Source organism: Rattus norvegicus, chromosome 7, assembly GCF_036323735.1.
Source record: "Rattus norvegicus strain BN/NHsdMcwi chromosome 7, GRCr8, whole genome shotgun sequence".
NCBI lineage: Eukaryota > Metazoa > Chordata > Mammalia > Rodentia > Muridae > Rattus > Rattus norvegicus.
Genome location: NC_086025.1, coordinates 65,200,227 through 65,226,483, shown reverse-complemented (window position 1 = coordinate 65,226,483; position 26,257 = coordinate 65,200,227). Strand labels below are relative to the sequence as shown.

Here is a 26,257-nt window from a genome sequence, read left to right as displayed (position 1 = left end):
ACTCTCCTCCAGACAGCTCTACCTTGCAAGTGGTGATTTGTGATTCTCAGTTCTGTGCACTGCAGGGGACAGGGACAGGCCGGGACAGGTGAGTGAGCTTCGTTGAGACAGCATCTTAGCCCTGCGAGTTCAGGTGGTTTTATTATAAGCAACAGCCATTTGTGTTTCTGCCAAGAACCCAACCCTGTGCCTTTAAGGATTAAAGGTGCAGGTTCTCCATCCCTGAAGGTTCTCAGAAGATCAGGTGGACAGAAATGAGGCCAGCATCCCGACCTAGTTCTGGACTGGACTTGCCCAACTCAGTAGTCAGGCTCTAATGAATATCAGAATTAATGAGCAAGAGGAGGCTCTGGCGGACACAAAGGCCCAGAGTTGAGGAGCCATTGCTTGATAAGAGTGGTTTGCAGAGTTTGAGAACCACAGACCACACTTCCAGAGACTCAGCCACTGTTGAGAATTGTGTACAGGGGAGAGGAGAGGCCGGAAAGAAGAGGTTAGGAAACATGTGCACACACTGGGGAAATCTTCCTAAGCTACGGTCCCTTTCAGCAGTTGCGGGGCTGGGCCTATTCAGAGCTTCTAGCCCAGCCCACACCCACAGACAAACAGTCAGACAGTGATTGATGGCCAGTGACAGGTTTTTGCTTTTTTTATATTTATAAACAAAACCAACCTCCCCCCCAAGTAACTCCCCAAACAAACAAAAAACCAGATTAAATAAAATTTACAGTGAACCCAGCAAACATCTGTATGTGCAATTAAATACTGTGTCTGTTACTGTGGTGGCACAAACCTCAAACAAACAATATACAAGTGTTCTGGGGTTGGATCAGGGGTCGGGGGAGTCCCAAGTTTTAACTCTGTGGGGTTTGGGGAGACAAGGTGGGGGAATTGAACGAATGGGGAAATCAATTTATTTTTCTTAATTCTGTCCATATAAATATATTCATGAAGACCAAAAGAGGGAAGGGCAGTTGGGCTGGTGATGAAGTGGGAGAAGGGGAGGGCAGAGCCCTCTCAACTCTACTCAGCCAAAAATATGAAACAAATTAATTTCATGGTGGGAGAAGAGATTTAAAAAATGATAGAAGATGGGAAGGAGGGGGAGACAGAAGGGGACCAACCAGGGAAAAGGGGGACCCATGGCAAGGGAGTCCCATGTCAAGGAGTCCTGTGCCGGTGTGAGAATCTGTCTGCTTCTCTCTTCAGCCATAATGTGGTAAGCTCTGGCCCAATCCGCCTTCGGCTCCCGGCTTGGCCCTTGCTCCTATTGTGCCAGCCCCTCCCGCCTCCAGCTATTGAGAGCTAGCTCGCTCCAGGATCCTCAGGTCGTAGTTCTTTTTAGCTACTCGAAGTTTGAAGCGACTCACAGAGTTGTTGAGGCGAAGGGAGGCATTGTGGGCAGCCAGGGGACTGGGGAACACAGCCACTATAGTGTACAAGGCAGCGAGGTCCGCATGGCGGCCATTCTCAGCAGTCCCACTGTTGTCCCCCCCACCTGCACCAGGCAACCCCTGAGCATCCTTAAGCCACTGGATCTTGGCACCAGACATGGCAAGCTGTGTGAAGAGTTTGTCTGCCTCTGTGCGGGTGATTCCTTCCGGGAGATCAGTCACCTCCAGTACCCTTCCCAGCACTGAAAGGGGAGGAGAGACAAATGGTTGTGAGTAAAGACTGGACAGCAGCCTGGCTGTGTCACTGACCAAACCTGTACCCAAAAAGCCCTCAAAAGCCCTACCTTCCCTCTTAGCCTTCCCAGATCAGCCTAACTTACCCACGTCCAGATGGTGGGGTAGAGGGCAGCCAAAAAGATAAAATGAACCTTCCTTTCTCCTAACCCAGAGATGTAAGTAAGAAGGGACTGAGAATTAGAACCTCAGGTTTCTGATCTGTAACTGCATTCCTTATAGAAAGTCACTGCTGTGACATGGAGTTTTCTAAGTAACCTTTAGTGAACTCTGTGGCTCAACCTGAAGTATGACCTGCAGTTCCTTCTCCACCCAGAGGCTGGTACAGACAGAGACCTCCTTTATCCTGGGCAGCAGTTCCCAACAGCTGTACACTATGGAATCCCAAAGACCTTGAGTGCTAGGCATGGAAGGCCTGAGGAAGAAAGTTCCTTCCTCCTTCTCCTATACTCCCAAATCAGGTCTAGGATGGCCAAGGGGGAGAGGCCCTAGACTAGGAACAGGAGGGTTTCTAGGAGACTGCAGATAACAAGAGGTTTAGCCACCCATACTGTGCTATTCCAAACGTCTCTGAAGGCCTACCTCCAGACCTGCATGGCTGGCTCAGGGACACAGACACTATATCTCTCTATCTTCTGCTTGCTCTGCAGCAAAGCAAAGAAGACTCCATTTCCCCCACACTCAGCAGGCTTTCCCACTTGGATTGGGCTTAGATTTCTGCAACTTACCAACATCCGCTGTCCCCAGGTCAGTGGAGGCAGACTTGAGTGCTTGTCTCTTGCCTCGGTTTCCATGCTTCAATCCACTCTGTCCCTTCAACATCCAATATAATTCTCACCCCAAGTGAATAACACTGACTGCCTTATGCCCCAGTGTCTGCCCTAGACACTGGGGAGCAGCACCCCACCCTGTGGACCCTACCCAGTCAGGTAGTTAGATTTCCCAGAGAGTGGGACATAAAACCTCTCCCTCTAGGCATCTGGGTGGAATCAGGAGCACAAGACTAGGGTAAAACTCTGCTTCGTCCATTCTGTTTTCTCCTGTGTCCACTTAGCTGGTTGAAGCAGATGACTCACAGGCAGGGCCCAGATAAGAAGGGAGTCTGATGCCTACTAAGGACTGACATGGGCATGCTTACCTGGTGCACCGTATACGTTGACTGGCCATGGAGCAAGGGAGGGCAGATGGACAGATTGTATTGTAATGGCTGACCCAATAGGGAATAGCGCCCGTCACCTGAGGAGTAAGAACGGATGGTTTTCAGGAGCTTAAGCCTCACAGCCTGTCTATTATGAGACTACGGATTTGGAGATGAACAGCAATGCATCCTATTCCTACCTTTTCCACGATGTGCACTGTGTAACTTACTACTCACAAATGACTTATTTCAAAGTACTTTAAAGTTTTTAAACAGCCTGGAGAGATGCCTCAATGGGCACTAACTGCTCTTCCAGAGGTCCTGAGTTCAATTCCCAGCAACCACATGGTGGCTCACAACCATCTGTAATGGGATCTGATGTCCTCTTCTGGTGTGTCTGAAGACAGCAACACTGTACTCATACATAAAATAAATAAATCTTTAAAATTTTTTTTGAGGTGTTGGGGATTTAGGTCAGTGGTAGAGCGCTTGCCTAGCGAGCGCAAGGCCCTGGGTTCGGTCCCCAGCTCCGAAAAAAAGAAAAGAAAAAAAATTTTTTTTTTGAAGTTTTTAAACATCTTAATTTTACTTTTAGATTACTCCTAATGACCAAAGTAAAAAGCAATAAACCCATTTCCATCTTAAATATGCTTAACCCCATTTTATAGATGAGGGAACTAAGATCTACTTATAAGTTTAAGTAAAGGGCTGGAGAGATGGCTCAATGCTTAAGAGCACTGACTGCTCTTCCAGAGGTCCTGAGTTCAATTCCCAGCAACCACATGGTGGCTCACAACTATCTGTAATGGGATCTGATGCCCTCTTCTGGTGTGTCTGAAGACAGCGACAGTGTACTCATATACGTAAATAAATAAATCTTTAAAAAAAAAAAAGTTTAAGTAACTTGTTCAACATCACAAAGCTAGTTTGTCCTGGAGCTGAAACCCAGGTGTTTTAACTGAAATTCATTGTTGCCTGTTTAGAAATCACATTCTTCTTGGAGCTGGAGAGATGCTAATCAGTTAAGAGCATTTAGCTCCTGCAGAGGACCTGGTTTGGTTCCCAGCACCCACATCAATATCTCAACTGCGTGTGAGTCCAGTTCAAAATATATATAAACTTACACAGGGACATGCACATAAACAAATAAAATTTAAAATTTCCCCTCTGAGACAGGATTTCTCTGTGTAACAGTCCTAGATGTCCTGAAACTCACTTTGTATACAGGTTGGCCTCAAACTCAGAGATCCTCCTCTGCCTCTGCTTCCTGAGGCATGCCTAGCAAAACAATCTTTTTTTTTTTTAAAGATTTATTCATTTATTATATATAGGTATACTGTAGCTGTCTTCAGATACACCAGAGGAGGGCATTGGATCTCTTTACAGATGGTTGTGAGCCACCATGTGGTTGCTGGGAATTGAACTCAGGACCTCTGGAAGAGCAGTCAGTGCTCTTAAGCATTGAGCCATCTCTCCAGCCCCTAGCAAAACAATCTTAAAGCAAAGCCTCACACTTCCTAGCTAACACCAAGCCTGTGACGGAGGGAGGGCGAGGTCAGGACTGAGGAGCAGCAGGAGAGGTGGCGTCCTTTGCCTCAGCAGATGTAGGAGGATGTGCTCCCTGCCCATTGCTGTCTTTTAGCCTTCCACCTTGTAATGGAATATGGATGCTCAGCTCCAGAGCAGCCCACCCTCACCTGACCGCCTACCCTGTGCGGGACCTCCAGGCCGGGGGAATGGTGTGAGGACAGGCAGGGGACTGAGTCCGGTGCAGACACTGCTGAGGCTCGTGACTGGAGAGGGTGCTGGAGACTGGGTAGGAGATGTGACGGGGCTGCTGCCCATTTGTGCGTTGGTCTGTGAAAGAGAAGAGCACATATCACATAAACACACTACCCTTTGTTTGTTCCCATGGCTTCCAAGTTACAACTGTCAAGAAACTCTCTTGTAAGCACCAAGTCAGACTGCTCTTCCAACTGCTCCCCAATTCATCTGTGTCATTATGTACTTCTCTGACTTCCAGGGCTTCTTGCATACTGGGCGGGCAGTGAACCACTCACCTATCCCCACAGCCCTACCCTGTACTTTTAGTGCCCACGCTTGATCAGACTATGTGTGTATGTGTGTAGAAGGTTCAGCATAGAGAAAGCACTGGAGTAGCCAGCCAGACTTGGCAAACACGAAGGCCTATTTTCTTCAAAGGGTTTTAAGTAATGACTGATGCTTGGTCACCCAGAAGGCTGAGTGGATGTTGTCTGACGACCTCATGATCTTTGCTATTCTATGGAGTCATCCTTGAATCACCCCAAAACCTGGGCACTGTTTAGACCTTTATGTTGAGCTTAGTCTCTCAGTGAATGGAACCCGCCCTTATGAAAGAGTTCTTCAATAGAACCCATCTGTGGTGGTTTGAGTATGCCTAGCCCAGGGAGGGGCACCATTTGGAGGTGTGGACTTGTTGGAGTAGGTGTGTCACTGTGGGGTGGGCTTATGACCCTCACCCTAGCTGCCTGGAAGGGAGTCTCCTCATAGCTTTCAGATGAAGATGTAAAGCTCTCAGCTCCTCCTGCACCATGCCTCCCTGGACACTGCCATGTTCCTGCGTTGATGATAATGGACTGACTCTCTGAACTTGTAAGCCAGCCCCAATTAAATGTTGTCCTTGTAAGAGTAGTTTCTATGTATATATGCCTAAAGCTCTGTTGTGATAATTGTCACCTGGAAACATATTCCCAAAGTTTTATTGTGTTTCAATGTACAAGAAAAATAAACCTGGAGCCAAACTATGGAAGTTTTTTTTTTTTTTTTTGGTTCTTTTTTTTTTTTTCGGAGCTGGGGACCGAACCCAGGGCCTTGCGCTTCCTAGGTAAGCACTCTACCACTGAGCTAAATCCCCAGCCCCCAACTATGGAAGTTTTAACCCAGGGGTCCCCTACATGTGTGTATGTATTTGTGTATGTGCATGTTTGTGGAGGCTAGAGGTCAACCGGGGGCTCTTCAGATGTCATCTACTCCAGCCCAGAGCTCGTGATCTACTGCTGAGCCATCCCTGGGCCATGTAGAATCTGCTCTAAGCATGTCTGATGTGGTCTATAACTCGTTTATAACTGGGTTCCTTGAGAGAGGACTCACTTTGTTGTTCTCATTTTTCTCCCTTAAAGCATCTGGAGAAAGATGTGTAAGAGAGGCTGCTCGGTTGATGACATGAAGATTTCTTCCTGAGAAGAATCTGGATCTGTAAGGGTTGAACTGGGCATAGTAGCACATCCCTTTAATTCCAGCAGTGCGGAGGCAGAGGCAAGCCAATCTCTGTGAGTTTGAGTGTTTGAGGCCAGCCTGGTCTACACAGTGAGTTCCAAGACAGCCAGAGCTACATTGTGAGACCCTGTCTGGAAACAAAACAAATGACAAAGGTTGGACTTACCTGGGGGTCACCATCAGGACTGTATAGGTCTCCAGGCTTCTGACCACGCTGGTCCACACTGTAGTATTTGCAGTGACCCCACTGGACCATGGATGGATTCTGGGGGGCCTGGGGTCCATTAGGGACATTCAGTTGCATGACCACCACACCTGGTCCAGAAGGTGACACGCCTGAGTAGCAGGAGGAAAGCAGTTGTTGGGAAGTAGAGTTATCTCTGAATAGAGAAGCCAGCAAGCAAATCCACCCACTTGTTTCAGGGCCATTCTAACTGTGTCCTGCCAAGAATCTGAAACGGTTGCTGATTTGGCTTCTGATTCTCACCCCCACCCACTGACCAGTGGAGGTTGAGTGGAGGAGAGATGGCTCCAGATGCCAGTGTTCTCCTGCCCTTCACCTGTTGAGGGGCATTTTGTTATGATTGGCAGAAAAACTACTCTATTCTGTCCAAATTGAGTATTACCAAACACCCAGGTCAGATTGCTGAAATGTCTGGGGGCAGTGCTGGTGGGATCAGTGTCTGGGTTTGGGTCATGGGCCAGCGCTACAGGCATGTGCAAGTTTCTCTGCTAAGGATTGCAGGTAATGCCAGCACAATCTGTTCTAGAAAAGAGCGAAGCTCACAGCTTCACTGGACCACCTTACAAAGCACTGTTTGTCACCAGTTGGTTAAGTCTGGGAACAGCTGAAGCAGAGGGCACAAGTCATATTCAGAAAGTGAGAAATAATTTTGAGGTGCTAAGATATAATCATACTGTAGGAAAACCACTAAGAGATAAGAAGCTTATTTAACAAACATTTATTGCATGTTTGCAATGTACCAGTACTTATGCTGGACCCTGAATATACCACAAACAAGCCCGGCCACTGTCCTCACTGAAAGGATGGTCTACTAACAATGCAGAGTCTGAGGTACATTCTGGTAGGATACTTGGACTGTACCTACAGATGCTGGGCTAGGACCAGTGCTCTGTGGAGCCCACCTTGTACGTGCACTGGTTAAATAAACAGGGTGATGGAGGTCCAGTGGTAGGAAGAGTGAAGCAGGAGGTTCTGAAGGAAGGTAGCCAGAAGGACAATGGCCATACTGAAGGCTACATTGGCAGACTCCAGGGCCCAACTAGATATGACTGTGAGGTTTGGTGCTGGGAGCCACTGCTACTTCCTCTATCCAGGAGGTGGAGGAGGGAAAGGACACACTGAGGAGGAACATTAAGTCTAATCTTCTTTATGGTAAAAAGAAGGTAAAGAGGGAGAAGCAGTCTCATGGACAGTTTCTGCTAGGAGGAACAGGCGGGGCTCTGACTCTACACATGGGACTATACAGCATTGAATGTCAACATCTGACCTGCCTGGCTGTGTTCCAGCCAAGGCTGAGCTGGTGTGTATAGTGGTGCAGAAATGGGAGCTGGGATTACTACCTCAACAGCTTGCTGCAGTGCTGCCGCTACCACACTGCTACTACGATGGTACAGCCTCTGGATACCAGTCATGCTGGAGGTGAGTATTCGCTCAGGTGGGAGCATTGGTCAGGGAAGTAAAAGACAGGAAGGTCCTAGCTCAGGAGACACAGAAGGTATCTGAGCTTATTCTCTGGCCCATTTGTATACTCCTTCCTCTAGGGTTCACCAAACCAGAAAACACAAATACCTCGTTCAATAGCCTGGTATCTTCCTATCCACCACACAAAGGGGAAGGGCATCCATCAGTGTGGCTTACAGAAAGGGCCACATGAAACTGCACAGTTGCAGTGTGCTATGCATCCGTAACAACTCTCTGCTTGCTAGAGTTGCTCCGGGCATGTTACCTTCCCATCCTAACAGCTCTACCTACATCCTCTACCAACAACACTGCAATTGACCTTATTCAAACTCCTCATTGCAACCCAAGGGCCCCCCCCCAAAAAAAATCAGATCTACAGCTTTTCTGGGAGGCAGCTCATAATTGGAGCCTAATGCCCTGGGCTGGGAATGGTGGGGCATGTACCAGGGTATATGTGATGAGAGCGTAAGCAGGACAGAGGAAACGCCTCTGAATACCAATGTGCACACACAGGAGCTACTGAGGGCTCTATACAGGAGGGAGGAAAAGCACAAAGTCCTTATATTATTTTCTCTAGCTCCAACAACAATAATAAAGACAGGATTCCTGGTTGCAGCCTCTGTTCTGAACTCCTCCCCATACCCAGTCCTCCCCCACTGGCCGGGAGCGTTGTCCCTTCACTCAGCCGAGGACACAGAGCACTACTCAACCGATGAGCTGATTCTATGCTTCTCTTCCTCGAGCCAAAAGCAGGTGGCGTCTGTTAACAGTTGAACTGTCCCTACTTCTTAATGGACATGGCAATTAAAAAAAAAACCCCACTGCCCAGGGATAGCACTTCCTTCTCCTTGGGTTGGGGAAGGAGACTGGGCTGAGAGTGGCGGAAGAGGGAGAAGGGGGCTGAGTAAGGAAATCAATTTCAGCTTGAGAGCTAAGAAAGGAGAGGGGACGTGTGAATGGCTTTTTAAGTGGCATCATTAAACCTGGGCAGAAAGGTCGATTGGGCAGAGCAAACCACATAAATACAAGCAGATGACATTTATGTCTGGCAGAATTGGTTTTCGTTTTTTGTTTAGTTTTTTTTTTTTTTTTTAAGATCATTGAGAGAGAAACTGAAAACTGATAGGAGTTCTTCCTCACCAGCAGGGACCAAATCTATGAAAAAGAAATGAAGCCAAAATTACAGGACAGAAATCTGTATCTTGGCTCCTCAGCCCCTACCCTTTTTTGGCAGGGGAGAGGAAGATCTTTCTAAAGTGGAGGAGAATATCCTCAGTATTGAGCTGAGCCAGTAAGAATGTGAGAGGTTCTCTCTGTACAGCAGTGTTTATGCTGCTGTGTCACTGGGAGCTGGGAGTCTGTGTATTGGTGTCACTGTCATTCCATGTCTCTGTGTACTTGTCCCGTATAAACCTCAGGGGACCTAAGCCATCATTTTCATGGCAACCAAGTATTTCCTGGAGTTAAAAGTTCTATGTAGCATTAAAGTTGCAAAATTAAGGTTCAGATGAACTGGGCAACTACAAAAAGGTATTAATAAACCACAGCGGTTGTTCCAGGAACAGCCAATCCTAATCCCCGCCTTTATTTTTGGAAAAGTGACCGTGTTGCTACATGAGAGGAGAGCGGGGTGACTGTCCTTTGAAGGTGAGGGTGGCCTCTGTGGGCCAACCCTGCCATCTCTTTTCTGATCCAAGTTAACAGTAAACTGGAAAGGAAAGTGTAAGAGACATTTGTTTCTTGTTAAAAATGTCTTTACTTCCCATGAGCAGACAGTAGGCATTTAAACATCAATGGTTATGTGAACATTATGTCATAAGTTAGGATGTAGGACTGAGGGAAGGCACAGACTGCCAAAAGTATAGGTCAGTTCAGGGAAGAAAGGAAATGTAATGGGGAGAAATTCCTAAGCAGCAAGGAGAACAGACAATGGGAGAGGTTTCCTCATTTCCTTGACCTGGGAAGTCCAAACTACTTTCTTCTTTCACCCTGATCTTTAGTGCTTCTGGTATCCAGAACAGAAGATGTTTTAATTGGCTTAGTACCAGACCAAGTAAGCAATATATAACTATTTCCTATGACTTTGCTTTTGATCCAAGACCTTTTTATATTGAACAACAGATACCAGAGACCAAAGAAATATACTTATGTATCACAAAGGAGGTCAATTCATATACATGCATATCCTTATGCACACACACACACACACACTGATCTTAACAAACATGAGAGGAAATGCTGTGCAGTGCTAAGCACCAACATAGTATACAGCAATTCTTGGAGCTGGTTTCTACAATTTCCATATTCTACTGGGACATTCAAGGCCAAGTGCCCTTGGCAGACAGAAGAGGCAGTCAGAGAGCTCACTCATGTAATAAAAGGGTGGACAGATTTAAAACCTTTAGTCCCCGTTTAGTCTAGATGAAACCAGAAGTCATTTCACCTTAAAGGTGAAATATATATGAGCAAGATACATTCTGTAATTGCCCCAAAGCATCTAACAGCAGAAGTACAAAAACATCTTAGGTGAAAGCACTTCATTCTAAATGGGAAAACCAGCCAAATGGCTCCCTGTCACCAAAAGAGGGAGGTCTATCCACACCACCACATCCAACAGAGTGAAGTATGGATTAGGTTTCTGCTCCAAAGCCCTGAAGGTTCTTTAACTGTGCTGTGTGCTGTGTAGGAGTGCTGAGGGAGAAACAGACAAGGTACCTGACCTTCCTATGCTGGGGACAGACAGCTAAGGACCAAATAGCCATATGTATTCACAAGGCATAGTCGGCCCCTTTGAAGAGTCCTATAGCCATTTAACACAAAGCAATTTCCTTTTTGAACAGAAAGGGATAGAGCACAAAGATGGAGCTTATGGGGTACACAAAGGCAAAAGCCCCAAGTTTCAGTCCCGGGACTATGATGACCTCCAGTACAATATTCACTCTTGAGTCTTAGATTTCGTTATAGATTATGGTCAGAATAGAAATACCACAGTGCATGTGTGTACTCACTAAAACCTGTTAAACAGATCCATGATGCTTTAAAAAGCATTTCTCAGCTTTGTTTTTCACATTCCCAGGAGAAAAAGAAAACACTGTCTAAAGGAGTGCAGGAGACAGGAGTTTTTTCTGACAGTGAGTATAGAACACAGGCATCAACAAAAGCGCAAGGAAACCATGACCTTTCTGTTTCTGCTGTCTGAGAGGTAGGGTCAAGGCATTCACTACACTGTCTAGTCAAGACTTAGGCCTTTGTGATGAGATCAAAGCCCACCTCTGAACCCTTCAGTGCTTTATCATCCAAGTCCTTCAGTAGTGCATGCCCTGGCCAGTGCCCGAGCCCACCCCAGACTCTTTATGCTCCTACCTGAGTACTGCTGTGGTATCTGTGGTGGGCTGCAGGGAGCGGGAGACTGAGGCATCTGGTACTGCTCAGAGCCAGGAGGCTGCAGAAACCCCACAGAAGGGCTGGGAGGGGAGAAGAAAGGAGTGGTAATGGGACAGAGGGAGAGACATGGCTTCTGACAAACAGCTGCTGCTTCCTAGGCCTCCCCTGTGGGAAGCAGAGGCAGCTACAAGCCATTCCCAGACCAATTTACCAGGCAATTTCTAAAATCACTCATCAGTTGAAACTTAATTATATATATTTGTACTTGATCATCTTTCAATTAGGAAGCTGCTAATCTGCACTGAATATGGAATGTTAAAGCACATGCTCTTCCTAACAGTATGGAATACCAAACACATACATTGTAATATACAGAGGTTTTAAAAACAAAAAAGAGCCAAATCAAGTCAGGGTCAGACCACAGTGCTAGATAAAGGAGTAAATAAAACTATAAAGGGTGAGTGACTGAGGGTGTGTACACAATGGTTAACACTGGGGATCCCTAAAGACAAACAGGAGAAGAAGACTGCGAAACTCAAAACAACATGGATACTTACACATAGACAGATAAACACACACTGGAGATGTACACACAGAGACACATACAACTAGATCTACATTAATTCTATTCAGGTTCACTTCTATCCAGCTCCTCTGTGACTTTGTGTAGGTTTGTTAAATTCCTAGCTTGAATTTCTTCATTTAAAAAAAAAAAGTGGGCGTGGTTATATATGCCTTTAATACCAGCGCCCAAGAGACAAAAGTAGATAAATTCAAGGCCAGCTTAGTCTACAGAGGGAGTTCCAGGACTGCCAGGACTACACAGAGAAATCCCTGTCTCAAAAAACTGAACAAAACCCAAAGCAAAATAAACAAAAAGCAAACCCAACCAACCAACCAACCAACCATCCAACCCAATTAGAGGGCTGGAGAGATTACTCTGTGGTTAAGAACAACTTTTGGTCTTTCAGAAGAGCAAAGTTCAACTCCTAGCTCCCACTCGAGGCAGCTCACAATTACCTATAACTCTAGTTCTATGGGATCCATCATCCACTTTTGCCTTTTGAGTATGTCCCACGATCACCCCTTTTCTCACACACACACACACACACACACACACACACACACACACACACACACACACACACACACACTCTCACGAGAGAGAGAGAGAGAGAGAGAGAGAGAGAGAGAGAGAGAGAGAGAGAGAGCGCGCGAGAGAACGCACGAGTACACGCTAGGGCACGGTGTTTTATCATGTAACCATAAATCAGCTAGCCTGAGCAAAGACCCTGTTTCTAAAAATAAATCAAGAAGAAGAAAAAAAAAAAAACAAAACCAAAAGAAACAGTCATGTTGCTACACACCTATAATCTCAGTAGCACTCAAGAGGTTGAGGTAGAAAGACCCAGAGTTCAGGGCCAGCCTAGGTTATGTAGTAGAACCAAAAAGTCTCACAAAGAAACAAACAAAACTAGGGTAGTATACTGTTATATTCAAGATGTCTCTTCCACTACAATGATCTTACAGCCATGACCTATCTGCACTATCTCTACAGCAAGAGAAGACTATATAATTATATGGTAAAATTTGTTGTTTTATTTTTTTTTTCTTTTTTTCGGAGCTGGGGACCGAACCCAGGGCCTCGAGTTTGCTGACCTACCGCTGAGCTAAATCCCCAACCCAAAATTTGTTGTTTTAATGAAGACCAGTCCCTATCTCACAGTTTTGAGTCTGGCTACCGGACTAACAACCACTGGGGTCATTCTAATTGGTGTCTTGGAAGCAGGCAGTTCTTGCTGCAAAGCTCTATGTGAATATCAAATCAATGAGGAGAAAGAGAATGGCTCCTATGACACACACTTTTTCCAGGCTGGTCTCAAAGTTGTGACCCTCATGTATTAGCCTCTCAAGTGCTGCTGGGATTGTATGTGTGCCCCTGTGCCAGGAGATTGGCTGGGGTTAATATTGGGTTTCTTAGACCGGTGGAGACAAAAGGACGGTGTGGCAATTGGTAAAGGTCAGTGGGCAATGTGCCTTGGCTCTCGGGCAGTCCTCACCTCGTACCATTCTGCTGAGCTGGTGGGATCACACTGTAGTACACAGGCACACCTCCTGCTGGGAGGCCTCCCTGAACAGACTGGCTGGCAGGGACCAGCATGGGCTGCTGGAAAGGCGGCTGGACCACATTTTGTGATTCACTGCCCACTGGGACCTGGTGGAGAAGAGCATGGGCAGCGATGTCATCTTACCGAGCTCACCCACAGGCTGCTCAGCTAGACGAGCACAGCTCCCTTTCCACTTAGGAGTCTCTTCCAGCAGTCCTCATGTACCCAACACAAACACTCCCAAAGCCATCTCAATCTCTTCCCGCCTTAAAAACCACCCTGAGATAGCAAACACAGGAAGGAGCTCTGATTTCCTCTCAACTGTTTCCTGGGCACACACTCACTTATATGACTGTATAAAAATCACAATTTAAACTCTTCTCAAATGTTCTGGGCTTGCTTTGAGAAGCAAATACCCAGAAAGGTTCTCGAGGAAACAGATGACATTGAAGCCTTAAGTCTGCATGACTGGGGGATCCTACCCTTTTGGCTTCACAAGGACTCAGTGATCTTTCTTAACACAGAATATACCCACTTGGTAAGAAGGCAGTGGAGTGTACTGAACCACCAGGCCCTGCATCTGGCCTCCCATGCTGTTGCTCCTCTGGTTGCTGAGGAGGCCCTGGTTCTGAGGCTGCTGGACCCCAAGCATGCCTTGGTAAGCCGTCTGCTGCTGGCTAGACATCATGGGCTGTAAGCCTAAGAATGGTGAAGGCACAGAAAATGTCAGTATGAATGTGTGGGAAACATGCCCCCCGCCCCCAACACACACACACACACACACACACACACACACACACACACACACACACACACACACAGCTTTAACTGCCATTCCTTTTCCACTCTTAACTTTTCTTCTTCCACAGATCTTGGACCCTTCTTAGAAAGTTAAGAGTTCCCATTCCCCACCCCCCTTTAACTCCCTAGTTGGGAAGTACTTCTCTCCTTGGGCACCACTGTCTTACAGCAGCAGTCCTCCTTACCAGGCTGCTGGGATGCTTGAGGCAGCTGTTGACCACGCTGGGGGCTATAGGCCACCGGGTGAGACAGAGGTCGATATTGCTGGTTGGAATTAGGATACTGTCCAGGAGGATAGTAAGAAACCTGGATCTATGAGAGGAAATAGATGTAAGAGGTCTCTCTAATCAAGCTGTAACACTTGCAAATTCACTAAATGCCTCAGGGGCTGATAATAAGGAATTTGTAAATGGGGACAATTTGGCTTCACAATTATAGGAGGATGACTATAAAAGTCTGAAATAAAACAACACTAATGTTGTATAGAAGGAAGAACTTCTGCAGAACAGTAACTGTCTAAAGCAGACAATAAGGATAGCGTTCTTCCAGACTGTTTAGAGGAAGAAAGGACTGTGATATGGGACAACTGATGCACTGGCTAACGCTGGGGAAGAGGGAAGGGGCTGTTTACCTGCTGAGGGGGCTGCATGTAGCCTTGGGGTGGCAGGACTTGCTGGGTAGGTGGTGCATGGCTAGAAGTGGAATAGTTGGAAGTAGGAAGGGGCTGTCCTGCAGAGGCCATGATGAAACTAGCTTGCTGAGGATGCTGGGAGATAAGTGGGGACTGGAACAAGGCTGAGGACGGGTCAGCTGCTTCAGTGGAACCTTGGCGGCTAAGGCTCATTTGTCCAAAGGGATTGCTGAGGTCTTCTGCCTGTTGAGAGAGTAGGGGACTCAAGGACTAAGGCTGTGTTCAATCTCATGCACTTGGCTTCAATACAGAAAGACAGACAGAGCTGGATGGGGTGGCACACACTTGTAATCTCAGCACTTGGGAGGTAGAGGTTGGAGGATCATGAGTTCAAGATTAGCTTCAGCTACATACTAAGTTCTATGCCAGCCTGGGCTACATAGGCCTTGTCTCAAATATACTAATAACCAAAACCAAGAACAGAAAGACAGAAATAGCAATGCTCTACAGCAGAAGTTCTCAACTTTCCTAATGTTGCTATCCTGAGTAACACTTTATCATGGTGTGGTGATCACCCCCAAATATGAAATTATTTTCATTGCTACCTCATAATTTTGCAACTTTACTATTGTAATATAAGTACATTACAATGCAAGCTTTCCAATTGTCTTAGGCGACCCGTGAGAAAGGGTCATTTGATATCACCCCAAAAGGGGCTGCAACCCCCAGGTTGAGAACTACTGCTCTACAGTGCTCATAACATTTGGGATAGTCTGGTTTCTATACCTTGAGAAATGCACTTCAGCCTCACGACTATTTCATGGTATTTTAAACTGATAGTTGTGTGAAGCCTAAACCCGGAAACAGTCTCTCTATAAAATGCAGCAATGGCTGCCCTGATCACAGCTCTTACTAGAGTTATTCTTCAGATGGGGCTCTTACCTGAAATATAGGATAAACAAGAATTAAAGATTATATGGCTCTTTCTGATTCCAGTATTCCTCATGCTCCTGCCTTGCCACAAATCCTGTTCTTATAGAACACACCTTCCCAGAGCACGGACAGACAGCAAGGCTCTTGTACCTCCACAGCCAAGAACTGTGGGCTCACTCCTGCTGCTTGTCTCCATACTCCCTTCCCAGGTCATTTCCACCTTTGTTCTTTGACACTAGCCTAGAGTTCTCCTGCCCTTTAAAAACGACTTCCAATTCTCACCTCCGAAAGGAGGCCAGAGTGAGTGGCTGAACTAGAAGGAGAGGCTGGCTAGCTGGGCTGTAATTACCTCTTTTCTCACTTGCCTTCTCTAAACACGGAGTGAGGGTGCGCCATCTCACTCTGTGATGACAGGTTAGTCTCAGCTTCCTGTTCTGATTCCTGTGCTCTGAACAGTAACTCACATACAAACACACATGCACACACATCAGAGTAGTTCTTTTGCAAAATACTAGAAACCAAAAGAAAATGTTGCCCTCTAGTTCCATTCCATTTTCAGGGAACTGTTTTGCTACCTTCTTGGTCAGGAATAGATGACAAGAGGACTACATTGCAGATTAATTTGAGGTCCATATTCCAGCACTTTTCAGAATGGAGATAAGAGGTAGGAGGAAAAAGGGATTCTAGTGAAAAAGCAGAGAGGTGTGATTAATATAAAGTAAAAAAGGAAGGGTTCATCACCACCATCAAGTAATCTACTATGAGGCAAATCAGATTTGCAAAGGATTTGTATTTAGGATGCAAACAATTTATTTTTAATTCTATATATTTATTTTTGCTATTTTTGAGATGGGATATTACTCTAACCCAGGCTGGACTGAAATTCACTATGTAGCCTAGGCTGGCCTTGTACTCAGGGCAATCCTTCTGCCTTATCCTCTTAAGTGCTGGGATTAAAGGTATGCGCCATTACATTCACTTTACAAACAATCTACATAGTATGAATTATGCCTCTAAGAAGAACATACACTGATACAGTGAGATAGGTAGGATTTAAACATTTTATAACTGGCACCTGAGAAGTCTGCAATGAAGGAAGTCAGAGAGAACATTTCTGTACAGAATAAACTGGGAAAAAATGAAATGAAGGACACAGAGGGTAGAGCTGTGGTCCTAGGGTAGTTAGATTCCTCCTGACGCCCAGAGGAGCTCGTCATTCCTATCCTATATTTACTTGTATCTTTTGCATGCTGTGCTGGTCCCTCAAGAAACAGCTTTCTACCTCTCTTCCAAAAGCACCACACGCTTGCAAGGCCAGCAAAGACTGATCCAGACATCCCACAGACACAGGCCACACAGGGACAAGACAAAATAGGGAGTGGCGGTTATACCATGTTGTACTGCTGGGGCGGAGAGACTGGCAGAAGGACCTGGGGACAGGAGCTTGGAGAGAACTGAACCGGCTGCGGAGAGGGCTGCAGGGCCGGGACTGGCTGTGGGCAGCACAGAGGCATGTGGAGAGGAAGAGAAAAGCATGAGGGAGGCAGAGGGGCAGATGGGAGGAACATGTTAATCATAGAAGACACTCCATATGAATCACATGGCCATCGAGCAGGCTGCCCACCAAGCCTGGGGTAGCTTGTGGCTTTCACCTCTCTCTCAGAGAAACCTGGTATATTCTCTGCCCCATTAGCCACTTAAACCCTGCAGCTGTGAGTTATCTCAGGACTCTCGGGGTCAAGGCCCGTGACGTGAGTCCAAGCACAGCCTTCCCAAGGTGTATTTTGTGCTGAGCACACAATCACTGAGGATCTCCATCATCATCTCCCTAAATGCCCACTCGAGGGATACTGTGTAAGGGATACCTAGAGACGGGGCACCTACTCACTAAGCTGTAGGGATGCCTAGAGATGGGGTACCCTCTTACTAAGCCATAGGGATGCCTAGAGATGGGGTACCTTCTCATTAAGCCGAGCACTGGAGTGGCAGTGCAAGGCTCTCTGCTCAGCCCCAAGCAACAGAGATCGATAGAATGGCCTACCTTGGATCACAGAGTTAAATCAAAGAATGTGGCTTGAGAGTCCCTGAGACTTCCAAGTGTCCCAGAGAGGGATGCTGCTGTCACCTGGTGAGTTAGCTCAGCCCCACTGACATCCTATGCCAATGGCTTTCTGAATGCACTGCCTGCCAAGCTGTTCAACATTAGTTACAAATGTTGCTGGTCCATACATACATTTTCTATTTCCCTAAACCTCTTGGGGGAGGACTTACCCTGGTTCAGGCCTTTTGATTTTCCACACACTTGTGAGTTTTAAAGGAGCGTGAGCTGGGAGTGGTGGCCTACAACTTAACTGCAGCACTTGGGAGGCAGAGGCAGGTGGATCTCTGAATTGGAGGTTGTCTGGTCCAGGGTTCTATAATAAGGATTCTGGGAGGAGAAGGGAAGTGGGGGGATGATGCTCTTCTGGTTCTCTTAACTAGGAAGGGCCATAGTAAAGGGAGGGTCTCACTTCCTTTTAAATGTGTATGGGTGTTTGCCTACATGTGTAACATGTACCAGTTGTGTCCCTAGTGGCCAGAGAGACCAGAGGAAGGTACCTGTTCCCCTGGAACCAGAACTACAGATGGTTGTGAGCCACCATGTAGGTACTAGGAATCAAATCTGGATCCTCTATAAGAATAGCCAGTGCTTGTTCCCTCTAAACCATCTCTCCAGGATTGCCACTGCTACTCTGTTGTTGTTGTTGCTGGTTTGGTTTGATTTGGTTTAGTTTTGGTTTACTCTACCCTTATTTTCTTGGATGGTCTCAAAGTCCAGAACCAGGATATCTCTAAGAGACCACAAGACATCTGCTGCCACCTACTGGTGAATTCTGGGATCCATGAAAGCTCTGGGATGTGAGACACTAGCTAGCTACAGGGTTAACAGGGCTCCTTCGTAACATTCACTGCAACTCAACAAAACCCAGGTACTGAGCCTTCACCCTCCACCTGACTCCCTGGAGCCACCTTTGGCATCAGTGCAGGAGGTCAGCTATGCTTAGTGAGCGCTCTGAAGAGTCCCAAGAAGAGTTCGAGTCTTGTTTTGCCAGCACAATGTCTGGGCCTGGGCAAATGCCTTTTGCTAGGACCTAAGATAACTATCCCTTCCCCAAAGTTTCCTAAAAGCTTTAGAACACAAAAGCGCATGCTTATTTGGTTACTTCCTTCATTTCTACACTGCTACATTATTTGAGGGACCAAACAATGATTACTTCTGTGCAACTTTACAGCCTCATGCTGACAGCCGTGAGGACAGACCAACAAGGAGAACAGGAAGGCAGGGACGGAGATGAGGAAGGAGAGGCTCAGGGGTGAAGTCAGCACCACAAAAGGAGGAGGAAAAGAACTGAAATAAGGAGAGGCTATGGGAAGAAGTGAGGGACAGGGAGAAGAGGTTAAGGCAGAACAAATATCAGATGACAATAAGGTTAACAACTCTCGTAAATGCCCCCGGACACTCAAACGTACCCCAGGTAACATTGTTTTGGGAGTCTGTGATTATGATTAACTTCCAGAATATATTTCTGAGAGAACAGAAGCCTTCGAATCCCCAATCTGTAGCATCTAACCTAACACCACATTCCGTACCAACAACTCCTCCATGGAACAGCAGAAGCAGGAGCAGGGGGAACAGAAAGTTGGAATTGAGAGCCTACCACTTGACATTTATTCCAAAATATTAGTCCCAAATGGTTATTCTTCTATCTTTTTTTTTTAAAGATTTTTTAAAAAAGATTTATTTATTTATTTTATGTACAGCATTCTGCCTGCATATGTGACTGCAGGCCAGAAGAGGGCACCAGATCCCATTACAGATGGTTGTGAGCCACCATGTGGTTGCTGGGAATTGAACTCAGGACCTCTGGAAGAGCAGTCAGTGCTCTTAACCGCTGAGCCATCTCTCTAGCCCCTTCTTCTATCTCTTTATCCCTTCTCCATTCTTGCTATGTTTTAAGCACATATGGCAGGTAGAAGGAAAGGACAAAAGACTAAGGGAAAAGAGGGAGCAGGACAGTATTAAAATATACTTTTTCAGAGAAAAAGAACCACAAAATGCTGGGACCTTAGCCAGTGAGATAGACAGACAGAACACTGTGGGAGGTGGGGGGGGGCAGCTGGAGGAGGAACACTTTACTCACTCACAGGCAGAGCAACAGACCCAAATGCATGTCTTAGCAAAGACCTAAGCTTGTATGAATAAGACCTAACAGGGCATCCTGGGATCCTCCCACTTGAGTTTCCAGTTCATATTGACCAGGTTGGGAACTGATTCATTCTTTTTTTAAAAAACAAAATTATTAATAATTATTACTACATCCCGACTGCTGTTTCTCCTCCCTCCTCTCCTCCCAGTCCCTATTCCCAACCTCCCCACTGTCCCTCCCCATCCACTCCTCCTCCATTTCTCTTCAGAAAAGAACAGGCCTCCCATGAATATTACCCAAACATGGCATACCAAGTTGCAGTAAGAGTCAGCAGGGAACTGATTCTTGCCTTAGAGATGCCATGGGCAGGGGAGTGAAGCAGCCTGGCAGGTAAAACAACTTAAAGACGGTAGCAGGAAAGTAGAGACGAATGGGCTTTTGAATACAAAGGATATCTGAGGTTAACATGGGACTCTAGTCATGAGGCACTCTGCTTATAGGAGATAGCTCCACGCAGAATGTTAAGATTCAATTGACAGAAGAGCTGACTCAGACTGATGGCTTTCATGGTCTGCACAGAAGCACAATGTTTCTTAAACCTTGGTAAACAGCAACATCAACCAAGGTTTCTCTGTGTAGCTCTGGCTATCCTGGAACTCACTCTGAAGACCATGTTGGCCTTAATCACAGAGATCTGCCTGCTTCTGTATCCTGAGTGCTGTGACTAAAACCAAGTGCCACCACTGCGGAGCAAGTTTTGAAATTCTTACTCTGCAGCTCACAGAGCTCAAACTTACTCTGTATTCCTGCCTATCTTCACATCCAATCCTCCTACCTCAGCCTCGCAAGCACTGGAATTACAGCATGTGCCATGTCACCTGGCTTATAGTATTAAGTTGTGGGGTCTTGAAAATTATTCCCTCTGTAAACCAACAAATAAGTAAAGTGTGTGTTTATGAACCAACATTTCTAATCAGACTATGGGGGTAGAAGGCCTGGAGCTGTGATATTTTCAAGTTCCATACATAGATTTAGTGAGTAGAAATGACTTTGTTAATTTTATACAGGACTTTAAAGGGTACGGTAGAAACACAATATGGAGTAAAAGATTCCACAATTCTCAGATAACCAGGGGTCAAAATTCTCAGCACTCAGGAGGTAGAGGCAGGTGGATTCTGAATTCTGGGCCAGCCAGGGCTACACAGACAGATCCTGTGTCATAAGAGGAAGAAATGTAAATGGAGTTCTTAGGTCAGCTGAGTGTGACAGTGCACATCTGCAGTCCCAGCATCTGGGAAGTGAGGGGACGACATCAGGACATCAGCTGAGGCTGTCCCCAGCCTAAACTTTAAAGCCGACATAGGCTTCATGACACCTTGTCTCAACAGAACACAATAACAAAAGAAGTATTTCAGCCAAACATTTGCCCTTATCCTGCCCTCCCAACAATTAACAAATAAGAAATGGGGGCAGGTGTAGAATACTTTACAAACGGCATGGTGGCCTCACTTCTAGAGCTTCCCTGAACCAGAGCAAAGGGTGCTGGGCACTTGAGTAGTAACTCACCTGTGAAATCATGTGATTATTCAAGGGTGGCTGTTGTTGAGGAACGGGTGGGAGGGCAGGAAGCTGCTGTTGCTGCTGCTGCTGCTGCTGTTGCTGCTGGACAGTACAAGGAAGAAGGCCCCGGACAGACTGGGGTGAGGTGACCTGGTTGCACACTTCTGGGGCACCTAGTGTCATGCCTAAGGCAAAGAGGAGACCCACCCAAAGTTGTAAATACAAAGCACAAATATAACTCTGAAGGGCCCAGCTGCAGGATTTTACTTTTGCCTTGCCCTTTCTGTTCATTTCCTTCTCCCTAGTCCCACAGCTGTCCAAAGCTCCATGCAAGGATACAGCCTATTGCAGCTTCTCTGTTGATAGGAGTCCACCTCATAGAAGGCTTCTGTTCCCTAGGGTCAGGAAATATCTTGAATGCTAATGGCTGGTTTGAGAATTGAACAAAATGTTCGAGAGCAGCAATTCTCAACCTGGGAATCACAATCCCTTTTGGAAGTGGGACTCAAACAACCTTTCACAGAAGTCACTATCTACACGGTCAGCTATTTAAACTACAATTCATAGCAGTAGCAAAGTTATGGTTATGAAGTAGCCACAAAAATAATTTTATGGCTGGGGGTCACTGTATTAAGAGGGCACTGCAGAACTGGAGAGATGGCTTAGCAGTTAAGAGCACTGGGGGTTGGGGATTTAGTTCAGTGGTAGAGCACTTGCCTAGCAAGTGCAAGGCCCTGGGTTCAGTCCCCAGCTCTGAAAAAAAAAAAAAAAAGAATAAAAAAAATAAATTAAAAAAAAGAGTACTGACTGCTCTTCCAGAGATCCTGAGTTCAATTCCCAGCAACCACATGGTGGCTCACAACCATTTGTAATGGAAACTCTGACAACATCTTCTGGTGTGTCTGAAGACAGCGACAGTGTACTTATATAATAAATAATTCTTTAAAAAAAAAAAAAAAAGAGGTCGCAGCATTAGGAAGGTTGAGAACTCTGTTCTCCAGGTAGAAACAGGAAGATCTCTGTTGAGTTTGAGGCCTGTTTAGTCTACACAGTAAGTTCCAGGACAGGCAGGGATACACAGAGAAACCTGTCTCAAAAACAAACAAAACCAATAATATATATCCTAACCAACCAAACAACTCCTTAGCATATAGTGGCATCTCCCCTGTCTAAAATCAATCTGTATCTCATAATGGGAAAGCTTAAAATATTAAGCTTCAGAGATTCTTCACTATGGAACCTTGCCTTCTGCTTCCTTCCTTCCCACTTGTGTGACACCATCCTTTATGGAAACTGCTGAGAAAACAATTTTTATCTTAAAGCACCCATAACCCACCCCACAACACAACCCTCACACAACAAACTTCCCATTTCAGGCCCCCTAAGGCATTTACAATAGTCACACAACACATTTTTTAAATAAAGAGAAAAAGCATACTGCATACTTTTATCAACTATGCAAGAGGGATTCTGTAATGAACTAAGGTATGATCCTTGGCTAGCTCCTAAAATCTGGTAAGAAGATAGAGAACCGGTAGTGCCATCACCAAAGCTGAGTGACTGACAGTAAAGCTGAATGAGGGAGAAGCTGAGTGAGGGAGAAGCTGGGTGAGAGAGAAGCTGAGTGAGGGAGAAGCCGAGGAAGCAGGAACCCCTAGAGGGTCGAGGAATAAAAGGAGAAGAGGTGCATTAGGGGGATACTAAAAGTTTATCAGACTGAGGGGGACAAAGATAATGTCATATTCAAGAAATGGTTGGAGAGCTGGAGAAGAATGTGTTTTTAAAAATTAGCCTCGCGGGGTTGGGGATTTAGCTCAGTGGTAGAGCCCTGGGTTCAGTCCCCAGCTCCGAAAAAAGGAAAAAAGAAAAAAAAAAATTAGCCTCAGCTTCCCAGGGTGCCACCTTGCCCTGCTTTTTATATAGGTGATATAGAAACATGAACTTGCACGTGAGTGTAAATGTGTCTGTGTGTGTGCGCATTTGCACGTATCACACTCAAGGTCAACAATGGGTGCTGTTTTCAGAAAGCACTCACCTTGCTTCATGCGCTTATTGGCAGCTCTGCCAGCTCACCATGAGCCCTGGAAAGCTTCCTGTCTCTCTCTTCCCAGGGCTGGGACTGTAAGTGCACACCACCATGCTTAGCTTTTTTTTTTTGGAAATAATTTTATTTTTTGTGCGACTGTTTTGCCTGCATGTTATTTATCTGTCCCGTACATTGTGCCTAGAGCTAATAGAGGCTAAATGAGAACATCTGATCCCCTAGAACTGGAATTACAGATGTTCGTGATCAACCATGTGGGTGCTTGCTTGGAATCAAACCCAGAGCCAGAAAGACACATATAGTATGTACTTACAAGTGGACATTAGCCAGAAAGGGCAGGATAACCATGATACATTCCACAGACCCAAAGAACCTGGGTAATTAGGAGATCTCCAGGGAGGATGCATGAAGCTCACTCAGGAGAGGTGGATGGAAGGAAGGAACTGAGTAGGAGGAGGGGAATAGTGATGGCAATCAGGTGTGGGGGCAGGAAGGACAGGAGAGGGCTGGGACTGAGAATGGAAATCAGTGGGGGGCATCTCTGGGAGAGGAGGATGGGGGTGACCCTAGCTGAGATACCTACCAGAGGGGGATACAGAGACTGAACTGGCCACCTCCTGTAGCCAGGTGGGACTTCCAGAGGAGGGAGGGGGACATTAATCCACCTACAAAACCTTCAACCCAAAATCTGTCCTGTCTAAAAGATGTACAGGGACAGCCAACCAATGACTGGCCCAACTTGAGACCCATCCCATATAAGAGAGCCAATCCCTGACACTATTAATGCTACTCTGCAATGCTTGCAGACAGGTACCTAGCAGAACTGTCTCCTGAGAGGCTGTATCCAGCTGCAAATGGAACAGGTACAGAAACCTACAGTCAAACATCAGGCAGAGCTTGGGGAATCTTGTGGAAGAGTAGGGGATAGAATTGAGTAATCAGAGGGGTCAAGAACACCACAAGACCTATAGTGTCAACTAATCTGGGCCCAAGCCTGGGCTACCAACCAGAAAGCATTTGTAGAAATGAGCAGATTGGTGTTTATGTGGTTTTCCCTAACAAGTGGAACAAGGGCTGCTTCTGACTCTGTTCCCTGCCATTGAATCCCCCTTCCTCTAATTGGACTTGCCTGGTTGGTCCTCAGTGGGAGAGGATGTGCCTAGTCCTGCTGGGGCTAGATGTCCTAGGGTAGAGTGGCACCCAAGGGGCTCACCCTGAAGAAAAGGGAAGGGGAAATGGGAGGAAGGACTTAGAAGAGTGGGGCTGGGAAGAGGAAAGCTGCAATCAGGATGTAAAATGAATAAAAAAGTATTGAAGGAAAGAAAAAGAAAGGGAAGTCTATGTTCTTAACTGCTGAGCCGTCTTTCCAGCCTCCATGCCTGGCTTTTCACACAGATGCTAGAGATGAAACTCAGGTCTGCATCCTTGCACAGTGGAAAGTTGACCTTCTGAGCTATCTACTTGGCTCTAACATGAACATTTTTAGGAGGGGACAATGTGAGTAGATCTGTGTTTTAGATTAGTAAGTTTGCCCTGAAAATGGCTTAGAATAGAGTGGAAAGATAATCATGGAGCTAATACCATAATTAAATAAAATGAAGGCCTAGTTAAAGGCAGAGTTAGTGGTATTAGAAAAGGGGACTAGGAGAGAAGGGCAGGAGAAATCTAACAGAAGCAAAAGGCTCCACCACTACTGGTGTCTACTGAAGGTAAGACCTATTAGATCTTGAGGTGTAGGATGCAAGAAAGTCCTCACAGGGCCACCAGTGTGAAGGTACAGATCAACCTCGCATAGAGCTAAACAGTCCTCTGCTAAGACCACACCGTAGCAGAACAGAAGGCACCAAAAAGTGGCAACAGGTTGACAGGAAGAACAAGAGGGTCTACTTCTTCCCAGTGACTACATTCCAGAGAAGCGGTTGTAGCAGGATGTGTCTAGTAAGTTCTGGCATGCTGGCTACTGCTGACTGGTTATAAAGAGTTACATTTTTTATTCCCACGGGCACAGAGTGGAAGTACCTGTCATTTCCATCTTACCATGTAACCTTGCTCTGTAATCTACCTCAGTCAGATAATACACAAAATAACTCAATTCCAACCAGACTTTCTTCCTTCCTAAAAAAGAACAGGAAGTCTGAAAGAAAAATCAAAGAGGCAACTAGATTTAAGAATGGGTAATGGCACCAGGCATGGTGGCTCATGCCTTTAATCCCAGCACTCAGGACACAGAGGCAGGCAGACCCAACTTTAGGCTAGCCTGGTCTACAGAGTAAGTTCCAAGACAGCCAGGACTTCATAGAGAAACTCTGTCTCATAAAAAACTAAAAGACAGACAGACATATTTTTTAAAAAATGGGTAATGGCTCCAAGAAGTCAGATCTCCTCTCTTCTGGTGATGCTGTTAAGTTCCAAGCAACTGCACTGTGTCAGATGTTGCCTGGAGTAAGTTACTAGAGAGACTTTGCAAAAGACAAGCAAGGGATGGTATGATGTGAAGGGAGAGTTGCTGTGGTACCTGGCCTGGAGAGCCTGCCTGCACTGCCACCTTTACTGCTGCCGATGCTGTCACCTCGGGTGAGGATGGAGATCCCACTGAAGCTGCTGGCTTTGGTGACAGGCGGTCGCATACTACGGACAGAGCCATCTGAGTCTGTGCTGCTCCAAGGCCGTGGCTCTAGGGATTTGAGTTCGCTGTCTGTGCTGCTCTGTCGGCTGCTTGAGGTGCGGCTCAGCCCTTCACGGTTTCCCCTGCAGAAACCACAGTGGTCAGAGGACCTCTCCCCCAGCCCCCAACTCAGCAGAAGGGCCAAGAGAGAGAGA

General features: G+C 46.2%; 1 protein-coding gene across 47 annotated transcripts in view; it reads right to left on the bottom strand.

Annotated features, from left to right (window-relative positions):
• Window positions 1–620: 620 nt before the first annotated feature.
• The window catches only part of R3hdm2 (R3H domain containing 2), a 128,179-nt gene continuing 102,542 nt past the window's right edge, over window positions 621–26,257 (bottom strand). For 22 of the 47 annotated variants that reach the window (XM_063263810.1, XM_063263807.1, XM_063263809.1 and 19 more), the window contains 13 exons: window positions 25,953–26,185; window positions 21,400–21,578; window positions 17,038–17,139; window positions 14,714–14,956; window positions 14,268–14,394; window positions 13,817–13,980; window positions 13,234–13,388; window positions 11,153–11,253; window positions 6,251–6,420; window positions 4,524–4,683; window positions 2,827–2,924; window positions 2,417–2,501; window positions 621–1,636 (listed from right to left, as the gene is read on the bottom strand). In XM_063263810.1, coding sequence (XP_063119880.1) covers window positions 1,296–1,636; window positions 2,417–2,501; window positions 2,827–2,924; window positions 4,524–4,683; window positions 6,251–6,420; window positions 11,153–11,253; window positions 13,234–13,388; window positions 13,817–13,980; window positions 14,268–14,394; window positions 14,714–14,956; window positions 17,038–17,139; window positions 21,400–21,578; window positions 25,953–26,185 — 2,158 coding nt within the window. In that variant the 3' untranslated portion in view covers window positions 621–1,295. Of the gene's footprint in view, window positions 1,637–2,416; window positions 2,502–2,826; window positions 2,925–4,523; window positions 6,421–11,152; window positions 11,254–13,233; window positions 13,389–13,816; window positions 13,981–14,267; window positions 14,395–14,713; window positions 14,957–17,037; window positions 17,140–21,399; window positions 21,579–25,952; window positions 26,186–26,257 lie in introns of those variants that run through there. The other 25 variants (XM_063263820.1, XM_063263821.1, XM_039079504.2 and 22 more) reach the window with 12 other exon arrangements.